Genomic DNA, 12,301 nt, shown 5'->3' with positions numbered 1-12,301 from the left:
AACAATAAAAGCAGCCTCGGGTGTTTATTCTGGTGTTTGTTAATGGCTGCAGAAAGTTCTTTCATGGCCAACCTAGCATTAGCGTCGGGGGATATATACTGCAGTGAGTATGATCGAAGTGAGTTCTCTGGGGAGATAATAAGGTCTGCATTTGACCATTAAAAACTCCGCATTAGGTGAGCAGTGACTCTCAGTAGTAGTGGAGTTCATGCACCAAGCATTGTTAATATAAATGCACAAACCTCCACCTCTGGTCTTGCCGGAGTCATCTGCCAGCCTGTCGGCTCGGTGTGTGGCGCGTCCTGCTAACTCGATAGCATTGTCCGGGCAGCTGTTGTTCAACCATGTTTCGGTGAAAAACATGACATTTGAGTCCATAATCCGTCTGTTGTTAGTGATGGAGAGCCGTATCTCATCCATTTTGTTTGCCAGAGAACGGACATTGGCGAGGAAAATACTGGGTAAAGGCAGCCGATGTGGTGTTAGCTTTAGCTTAGCCCGTAGCCCTCCGCGCCTACCTCGCCTTTGTTTACGTTCTCGGCGCCGTCTGCGTGCACTTCCGCCCGGCCGGGGAGAGTGGGCAGCCTCCGGTGTTCTGGAGATCTCTGGGATGAGTCGGAGATCGGCGATAAAACTGTTGGAGTTATGAGTCCAGATGTCCAGAATCTCTTGTCTGCTGTAGGTCAGCAACGCACAGCAATTCTGGATGAATAATCCGGTTAAAAGTAGATAAAAAACCGCTAAATAGCAGATTCTGGAGAGACACTGAGCCTCGCGTTGTTCACGCGCCGCCATCTTGGTCGAAGACCCTTTCAGTGACCCTTAGAACATGTTACCCTCACATCTTAAATCAAGTTCTGTTTACATTCTGTTATAGGTGGAAAACAAATAGTTGAACACTTGTGGAAATATGTTTGTTATTTTCTTCATCAAATGAGGAATTGGTAAGCTTAAGAGATGTTGGGAAGTGAGCTGTGTTTTTTGTTTTTTAAATTTTCGTTGTTTGGAGTTCTCATAACGTCAAAGCATCAAGCCATGACATTATGCTGTTTCAGGCTCTCCTGGCTCTGTTTTCATACAGAAGAAGAAAAACTTTTTATTCTCAAAGTTGGAACATTACAGTGCTAAAGCACAGGAAAAAGGTGATTCAATAAAACAAAATGAATCAACAACAGGGAGTTTTAAATGAATGCAGGTGTTGTGGCAAGAGATTGAAATGAGAGAGCATGCCAAAGCTGGTTGGTCACGATCCACATCCATTCACCACAGCCACAGTCACTTGGTTAGCATCTTCCTCAAATGATGGAAAGGAGTCCAAACTGTGTTGATCTGAAGTGGATTCAAACAGCAACAACAATGATGAATTCTGGGTAATATAAATGCATTCCAACAGGTAGCAGTTCAATCATCAGGCCACAGATACACCTGCAGCAGCATGTCCAGGATCACATTACTTTTCAATCTCACCCAGTGCAGTCCCTTTATATTCCTTCTTACCACTCAGATTAATGTCCTGGTCTGCCCAAAGCCTGAAGGCAGGTAAAGGCACACTGTGCAAGTGTATGTGGCACATTTGTAATGCTGCAAAGCCGCATAAATCTCATCTTTTATTGCCCAAATATGTCACATTCCCCATGATCACCCAGCTCTAGCCCTGAAAGCCATCATAGGTACTACAAGGTCCTCTGGGAGCTTGATCAGCTATGGAGGATTGTCCCATGCCAAGAGTGTAAAGAAAAAGCACAAGCAGATAAAAAAAAGTTTTTGTATGTTTTAAACATGAGGTCTGTGTGTGACAATGGTATTAGTCTTCTCAGCAAAATGAAATGAATGATTCTCTAAGTATTATTTATTTATTTCAGTTGTGTTTAGTTTTGAGTAGCTTTGTGATTTTTTAAAATTGTTTTTTAATTGTCTCCAAAAGGGAAATTAAAATGACTCCTTAGAATTCAAATGTGCAGGATTATTAGGAGTCTGTGTGAAGCACATCCCTTATTACATGTGCCATTCATGTGCCTTATGAATGAGGGAACAAGACAAAGCTCCACCCATGACATGCAATCTCTTATCATAGTGCATTAAAGTCTGCACTTCCAAAATGTGCGATTGCAAAGACGAGGAGACCCTACAAACTAATAAAGACCTCAGGCTCTGGTTTGTCTGAATAATACTGTGGAGTTACAGTATAAAATGAGAACATGGTGTTTGTGTAACTCTTAACTGTGAAACACATTGAATAAACATTAAAACCCAAATATTTACTTTGTTAATATTTCTTTAAATATGTGAAAATTGTTATTTATAAAATACGTATGTATTATAATTGATTCTTGAAATTTGAGTCTATGTAATTCTTGTCTACTTTCTATTAAAGGTCACCCATTATTGAAACATATTTACAGTATACGCTTCTTCTTTTCTATAATACTCCCAGTTCATGTCTTTATCTACTGCACCTACAAGTTTAGATTATAGGCTGTATTATTCCTACCTTACAAACTCATGACAGGAAGAAAATGCCTTCAGTTATGGTAATAAATCATATTCACAATGCTGTTTATATTCCTTTGACTATAACATTGTTTCCTTCCTGTCCTAATCTAAACCATGCAACCACAAGCAGCAGTTTTAACCTACTATGGTACGTTTCATTCTTGGGAGTGTAGACAGTGTTAAGTATATGCATAGTGAAACGACATTCTTCCCAATACACAGCTCGGAGATCCAGGATGGCTCCTTAGGTCATGCCACTGCTGGCTGGTAAGCATGATGATACACAGACACATATACTGTATACATAGACACATGCACAAACACACACACACACGCACACACACGTCACTTACCACCAAGCGCCACTTAAAGAGACATCTGACCAGTGGCCTTATCATTTAGAGGTGTCAGAATGCACTTGAGGCCGTCTACAAAATGATGGCACTGCCTGTCTGGTGCATGGTAAGTGTATGTAGATGGTTGTGTATGTGAGGCTGTCTGTATATAAAAGCTTGCAGTGCACGCTATAGTATCAGTATTAGCAGAAGAAACATAACATGAGAACTGAGGTTCTGTGGGGCGTATTGGCCCTGCTGTGTCAGCAAACACTGGTTAGCGGCCACATACTGGGGAGGCCCTCATCTGCTAATGACCTGGCTCAGCTCAAGGTAAGAAACCATGTCACACCTGTAATCAACACACCATTTGTGGAAACATTACATTGTGAAGGACCAGATACTTTGACATTCAAACAGAGAGAGGATCAAAGACAAGAAAGTAGCTGCATGAATAACACATTTCCTGCTATTAAAAATCATTCAAAGGCAGTTACACTGGTATCAGTGTCTTCTCAAATGCAGTTAGTGTACGAATACTACAAGCATTTCATAATTGCACTAATGCATCCACCCCAGTATAACTGATTTATGTTCTACTTGACAAAGTGAAGAGTTTTTTCAAATATAGTTTAAATCAGAGCACATGTTGACATGCTTTTCTATGGATTTGTGAATATTGAGAGGGAATAACAGGATGAAATGTTGACTGTTGTGATGACAACAAGAGGACACAACAACAGATCAGGCGATTACAAACAAAGCAACACTGTGGAAAAGTAATTATCATTAGAGTGTGACCTCACATTGATCTGATCTCAAAGATATACCTGCTTTACTTTGTTCTCCTTATTTTCACTTGTAATTTTAACTTCATCACAACCTTCATCGTCATTCTTCCTTCATCTTATAATTAGCCAAGGTGAACTAGAAATTAGAGCGCTCTGCTTCCAGAATTACAAGCTGTGGTTCAGCTGTGGCTGAAGTAGACAGTTATTAAGGAGATTGCTGTGACTCTGACACAACACTGACATGACATGAACAAAACATTCACCTTTATTCCTGATATGCTGTTAATATTTGCATACCTATTAAATTAGGCAATAAAAACATCCACCATGGTTTTGAAAGTATGCAGCCTTTGGTTCATAGTGTGAACGTCACAATATCCGTGCACTGATGATAACTGTGGTATTTAAAAATTAAACATCGTGAATGATGGGTCCCTCTTGTTTGTTGTTGGCTGAGTGTTATGACTCTGTATCCAGATGGACCCTCAGACTTGGGACCCATCTGCTGACTCTGGCTACCTTGGTGGCCCCACACAACTCGTCACTGCTGTGTGTTTTTCAATTTGATTGGCACCTGAGGCATTGAGTGTGAGCATTGTTGACCAGCTGTCAGGTGTTCATGCCACAACTGTAAATTTTAAAAGCACTCTAGTGTTCATACAGTCATACTCATCCTTTACACCTCAAACTCTCACTTGCACCAACACATGCATAGGGTCTTGCAGTGCACACTATAGTATCAGTATTAGCAGAAGGAACAAAACATGAGAACTGAGATTCATTTCCTGTTCTTCTGATCTCCAGCCGCCCCCTTCTGCTCTTCAGCCACCCCCTATTTGTGTGTGTGTATATTATGGCTGGGTCTGAGTCTTTCTGAGTCTTGGCCACTGTGGGACATAGTGGTGGAGGGTGTGAGGTTGCCCTGCTCTGTCAGGTGCCAGGCAGTTCTCATCACCTGGGACCTTTCTTTTGGCTCATGCTGGGACAGCCAACCTCTTATGGGGTTACCCATTGTCTTTGGTTCTCTGGGGCCCTTGTCCTTTGGCTTTGGGGGCTCCATGTGGGGCCTCCCTCTTCCTTCACGCGGTTGTCATCGAGATGTGTGGCCTCAGGTCATCACTATTCTTGGGCGTCCGTGGACAGCCCGGGTCTCATGGTCTAATGGACCTGACTCTGGCTCCCCTGACTCTGGCTCCCCTGACTCTGGCTCCCCTGACTCTGGCTCCCAGGGGGGCGTTGTTGCAGCTTGTCACCCTCATTATCAAGTGTATTTTATGATAAACACACACACACACACGCACTTGCACGTCCCACCTGTGATTGTGATTGTGCTCCATAAATCTGCTGGACAGGACGGGTTTATTAGGCAATAATCATGTCAAAATTGCTCATGTGATACTGATATGATATTGGTATAATTTTTTTATAGTTACACTTGTATAAGCGTTAGGATTTAGTAATAGGTGAATTTGAGTTGTTACAGCTATTGTGATGCAAACTTTCCAATAAGGTATTTGAACAGACAAAAGAGGGAGGCTGTTCTCAAAAGTGTAGAAATAAATATGCAGCATAAACAGGTCTGTATTTTATATTTTTACATGATAACATCATGTTTTCAGATCATGCATGGCTGTGTGTAAACAGGAATATTTCTGGAACATCACCAGTGTCCAGGCTGCCTCTACATCGTGATTTATTAGATGCTTTATGATTTCTACAACAGTCTTTGCTGGAACGCTTTGAGGAGACATTGGATGAAGTGGTCCAGAAAGAAGACTTGGAAGCTTATTATGAAGACATGAACCAAGATCCCAAAAGCAGCCAGAGCAGCCAAGGATGGGACCAAGAGGGGAACCAAGAACCTCTGATATCTGAAAAAGCCCAACCACTAACTGAGGGCAAGACTGTGAATCAGAGGAGCCGCCTCCAGGACCTGCTGATGGCCACCAGGAAACGCACCTCTGGCTGTTTTGGAGCCAGGATGGATCGAATAGGAAATGCCAGTGGCTTGGGATGCAACAGTGGAAGAGGTAGGACTGCAGTCGGAGACGCAAGACACAAATTTGAATTAAATGAGTTAAATAAATACAGAGCATTAGAACATGTCAACCCTTAGAAACATGCATGCAGTTGGATTTTGACTAAATGTGCAATCACATATTCTACAAGTTCTTAACTTAACTTGATGTGTTTTCTCACTTGTTATTCTTTCGGGCTGCTGCCTTTAGGGGTTCGCTCAGCATCAAGCCATCATCTGCCTCCATCACACCAGCCTTCCTCTGCACATGTACAAACTATCTCAGCTTTGCCTCTCTAACCTTAAACGTTGACCTTCCTTACACTTTTCATTGTAAACATGTTTTGGACAGTCCCCTTTTGTTCATACTATAAAGTACGTCAAGTAATAATTTGCAGAACACATTTATGTCGACTGACAGTTTTATTTATTTTTTAAATGAAATCTAAATACTTCAAGTTTAAGTAGAAGTTGGAAATAAATGCATTTGGTACCAGAATTGCAACAGGACCAGTTATATAACAGTACTGTCTTCTTTTTGTGTTTGTGTCATTGTCCTCCTAGGATAGTCCAGCCTTTTCCTGGGGCGCTTGATGGATTCTGCTGTTGGAACTGAAATTATATCCATAGAGTTTGGACAAATATGGTTTTGTATTAGTTGCATTTCAACTTTGTGTATCTATTTTGCATGTTTCTGTGTCAGAGATAACAAACTGGCTGTTTTTCAAGTATGTAATTAATTCTATAAAGATCATTGTAGATGAGCAACATAAACACTTTAATGGAAAAAAGTTAACTGCTGTAACTGCATGTGGGGGTCTAACAAAAATAAACATATTTTTTTCTTACATAAAGGATTCTCTCTATTTTATAGACAGAATAAAAATAAAATTTAAATAGTATTTGAGATTTTGATACAATGAAGTAGAGTGTGGACATTGAGGAGCAGAGTGACTGATGCTGCTATAAACAGGGGTGCACATAGGTGGTCCACGGTGCGCATTCGCTGTCAAAATAAAGGACGCGCACCAGATAAGAAGTTGCAACGCACATTTGCGTACATATACAAGGCACTGTTTTTGTCCGCTAGAGTGGGATTTTCACGGCATATTCTGCACCACATCTCTGTGCGTTCATCATTTGTTTGAAGCCAGCTCACCTCCTGCAACCACTTTTCCGAGAATACACGCTTGTTTTGCGGTTCGGACTCCTTCTGACATTTCTTTGGAGGTGGAGGAACACCAAAGTAATGTCAGAAGGAGCTTGCTTCTTCAACATCTTTAAGAGTTCTAAACAAATGTCTGTCCTCCTCCAGAAAATCTTATGTACGTAAACGTGCATTGCAACTTCTTATCTTGTGCGCGTCTTTTATTTTGACAGCGAATGCGCACCAGCAGACCACTTATGTGCACCCCTGGCTATAAACAAAGAATACGGCTCTCACAACAACAAAGTGGTAAAGTATGTGAAACATTTTACTCCCTATATGACACACTGAAGGAGGACAGTTTGTCCAGGTGCACACGGAGGATTCTAATAAAAAGGGAAATAGCAGTTCTGTGTTACCGTCAGCTTCCATCGCCATGACATACTTAATATTTGAACAAACATTTTACAAATTTTCTTTTTTTTTCTTTTTTTTTTTTTTTTAACCTGTCCCGTTTGGTTCTTTTGCCATCAGAATTATTGTCTAAAAGGCGAAGAAAGATGCCCAACGGATTTACTTTACCAAATGGACCATCCCAGCCTTGCCGTAATGGTCCATTTGATTCAACTTTTATTGTTTATTTTATTTTCACTTGCTGAATACGGGACAGACTTGACTGGAGGAGAGAACGTGGAGAAAGAAAGAGGGAAAGAAAAAACCTGAGAAGAGGGACGGGGAAAAGGGCAAAAACAAAACCAACAGAATAAGCAGACAAAAAATACATATATCGATCACCTGGATCACCTGTTGAGAAAGAAAAAGAAAGCAAGCAGAAGAAAACGAGAGTAATAAACAAGGTCACAATGATATATGGGAATATGACAGTAAATACTAAATATTAAACATTATTGTGCAGCACGTGAGATCGACAGCGCACAGTGTGCTTTGAGGTAGGAGCCAAAAAGGGTGTAGTTTGTGTGTGTGATCACCTGTGTGTACACCTGTGAGCATGAACGCGCTTGTTTTTAAAAGGTTCCTTCATGTAATGATCTGCTAGAGGGTGTGGGGGCCACTGCCCCGACCTCCAGGGCATGAAGCAGGTATGGAGGAGATCAAGACTCCAGACATCCAGAGGCCCCAGAACACAAGAGACCAAGGAAGACCAACAGAGGGCAGCAGCACTATCCCAGAAAGAGCTGAGGAGAGTCCCAGATGAGGGGTCACTCAGCAGCCGCGGAGCAGAAGCCAGGGGGTTGCAGTGACGTGCCCGTGAGCTCCGCCGGCAGCCAGCTGTGCCTGAGTGACCGAGCCCGGGCCGTGAGGCCGAGGGCACCCCATCCCAAAGTGGCCCGAGCGAGCCCCAGGCTCCAGGCCCCAATAAGCAGCCGCCAAGGAGTGAGCCGGTGGGTACCTGGGCGCCCACCCCCGGAGACAGAGAACCACCAACGCACCGATGTCTGAGGGCGTCTGCCACCGGCAGGGGGAGTGGTGGGGGGAGATGGGCCTCCAAACTTTGGAGGGCCTGAGATGTCCCCAGAGAGGTGGCGTCTGATACCCAACCTGACATATAGACACAGACAAACAGGCACACACAGATACAAACATCTATTCCCACCCTCATGCTCTCATATACAATTGCTCAACACTCACCCAACGTGGAGACAGACATAGAGAGACGCTGTACACACAATCACACTCCCCAAGCGTACTCTAAGCCCCGAGTCTTTTACAAATTTTCTGATAATTTGCTAATTTTGAAATAGGCTGATAATTACCAATAGAGCTGTCAACAAGGTTAGGTTTCTTCAAGGCACCGGACAACCAAACCTCGGGATTTCTGCAGTCATCCTGCTTTTCCATGGAAACATTGAAGGCCACAAGTTTTATTAGTTAACCAGGGTGAGTGGAAATTGACAGAGCAAGGGCCACTTTGTGAGGAGTGACCTGATTGAGAATGGCAAAGAAGTGTTTATTAAAAGAAATACACTTTGATCATTATCAACCTTAAAAGAGCTGTGAAAGATCAAACAGATCATAAAAATGTCTTTTCTAAAGCTTACAGCTGTTCCACTTCCTTTGGCAAAGGTCTGAGGCTCACAGAAAAATGAACAGTCTCTAGAACATAGTTTTAAAAAATACCACACTTTATTATCATGCTGCCAGGCCTAAGAGATTAACATTAAATCCTGATTCTCATTATAGAACAAGTCCTTTAAAATATAAGACTACAAATTGAGTGGCTATTCATTACAAGTTTTTTTTTTGATGGAGTAAGCTACACAGAAAATCAGGGTTCCTGCTGTGTTGGGCCCTAGCTTATCCCAAGCAAAGGCAGGCTGACCATCAAAAGTGGAAGTTTGCAGTGGTGGAAAGAACCCAGTTTCCTTGACTCTGGAAATTATACATAAGAGATTTGAGGGCCAGCAGGCAGATAATGCCAGACAAAATGTAATTCAAATATGAGCACAACATGTAAAACAAACAAGAGGCAGAAGCGCCAGAATCAGCAAAAAATGATCCAAAGAGTATATGTGATAGAGGTAATCTTGTGTGTGGTTTCACAGTGAATGGGGGTTTGAGATAAGGACAAACAGTATGTATTTTCCATCTGGAAAAATCTGCATCTAACAGTATGAGACATAACAAATTAAGAAGACACTTGGGGACATTACACCCCAATTTTATTTATATCGTGTCAAATCATTACTCACAAATTATTATACTATTATTATTATACTCATAATTTATTATTATGAATAACTTACATTTGTATAGTGCCTTTAAAAAAAAGGTTGACTCATCAGAGTAGCCTCCTTTGGCAGATGTAACAGCTGAACACAGCCGTGACATTCTTTCTACAATAGAATCAAATATTCTCCCATATCTGTAGCAGAAGTTCCCATAAATGTGGACCTTGTAGGTTGCTTTGCTTTCACTCTTCTGTCCAGTTCATCCCAAACCAGCTCAATGGGGTTTAAGTCTGCAGACTGTGCTGGACACTCCATGTTTTCCTAGCTCATCATCTTATGTTTTGGGTCATTATCTTGCTGTAGGATGAACCCCTGACCAAACAGAGGGTGCTGCATGGTGCTGCAGAACGCTGTGGTTTTAGTTCAGGGTGTCTCTCACTCTGTACAAGTCACCGACCCTGGATCCAGTAAAACAGGCCCAGACCATCACACTTCCTCCTCCATGTTTAACACTCGATGCCACACACTGTGGAATCATCCTTTCACCTTCTCAAAGTCGTACAAAGATCCTGTGTGATGAACCAAGGACTTCAAATGTTGATTCATCAGTCTAGTTTTCCAGTCTTCAGTAGTCCAATGTCGGTGTTTCATGACCCAGACAAGCCTCTTTGTCTTATTCTGACGTCTGGCTTTCTTGCTGCAACTGTCAAACCTGCAGCTCAAAGTCTTCTCTTCACAGCTGAAACTGAGACTTTCTTACTACAACCCCTACTGAGCTGTGCTTGAAGCTGTTGTCCTGTGAGCCGCTGATCACACAAGCTGTTAACTCTCAGAAACTTGTCGTCTGATTCAGGTGTGTCTTTGGGTCTGCAGACCTCTTCCTGTCACAGTTTGTTTCTGAGCCTTTGGATGGTGAAGGAAACTGTACTCACTGACACTTTGACTTTCTTTGCAGTTTCTCTGTAGGACAGACCGACATTTATAAGTGTTATGATGGTCTGTCTCTCTTCCATTGTTAATCACCTTTTTCTGATCATTTTTGTACCAACACACTACTTTCTGCAGTACAATACAGCAGTGTCAGACAGATACTGAGGGCCCAGAGCATCAAGGGATTTGTAAGTGAGAAGAAGGATCTTGTAAGTAATGTGTGACTTGTCTGGGAGTCAACTGAGAGTCGGTGGAAGTGATTTTTTCCAGAGATAAGTGCATGTTATGCCTGTCTAGATCTTTGCTGTAATCCTGAACAGCAGTAATCCAGCCAGATGGTGAGAAAGACTTGGATAAGGGTTTCCGCTACAGCGGATAGCCAAAATCGAAAGGTAGGACTGGAACTTAGAGTATAATAACAGTGAGGCCAAGATAGAGGGATAGTGTGAGACACCATTTCCTCTCCAGCTTATGAGTTACCTGCTTTAAGGTATGCATTTCACAGTTAGACCAGGAATTCAAGTACTTCTGATTTTAGTTTTGTTTTTTTTATTTTAATAATGATTTTATCTGAACTGAGCACTAAACTGGATAAAAAGTTTGAAAAGTCAAATGAAAACTCAGAGTAAGGGCCAGGTGGACAATAGATAACAACAAATAGAACTGTTTTTTCAGTTTGGGGGAACAATGCAAAGAGTTAGATGGTAAACAGGCGCATTCTATTTTTTAGCACTTTTCTACTCTCCCAGAGCACTCAAAGTTCCACATTCACCCATTAACACAAACAGTTTCTTCTGTGCTTTTCAGTGCTTCCTAGCTAACACCCACATTCTGATGGATCCATCAGAGAGCAACTTGGGGTTAGTATCTTGTCAAATGATATTTGGCATGCAGACTGGGGGAGCCAGGGATCGAACCACTAACCTTCCGATTAGTAGATGAGCTGCATTTAAACTAACATGATCATCCTGCTGTAACCAGCTTTCTGTAAGGCAGAATAAATCAATATGTTGATCAATTATTAATTGCTATACTAATAATTATTAAGTACTAACAGGCAATTAGAAGAGATAGAAATGACAGCTACTTCATCCAAAGTGGGATAGATGCCACATCTTCTAAAAAGACAAGGTTTTCCTCATTTTGACAAAGACAGACACAGATTCAACATTACACATTGTCACATTTCTCCAAACACAATCACCAATAGCCAGAGTGGGGAAAAGCTATTTGAAACGTGAATCATGGGCTTCTGTTTAGGATTATGCTTCCTCCTCACCATTACCAAGCCAGCCTGTTTTCCTGGCTGCTTGGCAAAATCTGCTAAGGGAAAGGTAACTGTGGCTTACAGGTCAACTAGGCTACAGACAGAAATAAAGGATGTCTATTCATTGCTTACACTCACTTTGTCACCAAAGAGTCACTGCATGAGGATTTTCACGGTTAAAAGTATGTCCCAAATAGATGAGCTCATGAGCTCTTTATGCTTCTTGTTTCTTACATTACAAAATATAATCTGAAATGGGACACACACAAGGTTTGTGTGAGTGTGTGCATGTTTGCATAAATGTTTCACAGACTATAGAAGAGAAAAAGGCAAGTGATGAAGTGATGAAGCTGGCTTATAACAGCAATATATTTGGGAAGTGAAATGAAATCTTCAGCCTTGAAGCAGAGAAAAACCTCTTGGCAGACAAAAATCTGTGCATTCACTCAGCAGGAAACTTTACGAAGGAAATGTAATTTCCTGTCAGTCATGTCATCTGGGTAAATTTGCTGAAACCAATGAGTTGGGAGGTGGCACATGTCTTAAGAGACACAGCTCTTCTCCTAAGAGCATTTTTCCAGAAATGCTCTCGGTGAAACAACGGTGCCCAGTATGACTAAATGAGAGATCC

General features: G+C 41.8%; 1 protein-coding gene across 1 annotated transcript; it reads left to right on the top strand.

Annotated features, from left to right (window-relative positions):
• Positions 1–3,008: 3,008 nt before the first annotated feature.
• Positions 3,009–6,448, top strand: nppa (natriuretic peptide A). Its single transcript, XM_031747281.2, has 3 exons — positions 3,009–3,161; positions 5,343–5,649; positions 6,201–6,448. Exons 1-3 carry the CDS (start codon positions 3,051–3,053, stop codon positions 6,203–6,205), a joined length of 423 nt encoding a protein of 140 aa, XP_031603141.1. The 5' UTR covers positions 3,009–3,050; the 3' UTR covers positions 6,206–6,448.
• Positions 6,449–12,301: the final 5,853 nt, after the last annotated feature.

Source organism: Oreochromis aureus, linkage group 20 (assembly GCF_013358895.1).
Source record: "Oreochromis aureus strain Israel breed Guangdong linkage group 20, ZZ_aureus, whole genome shotgun sequence".
Lineage (NCBI taxonomy): Eukaryota > Metazoa > Chordata > Actinopteri > Cichliformes > Cichlidae > Oreochromis > Oreochromis aureus.
The sequence above is the reverse complement of the archived record's forward strand: the minus strand, read 5'-3'. Positions and strand labels throughout refer to the sequence as shown.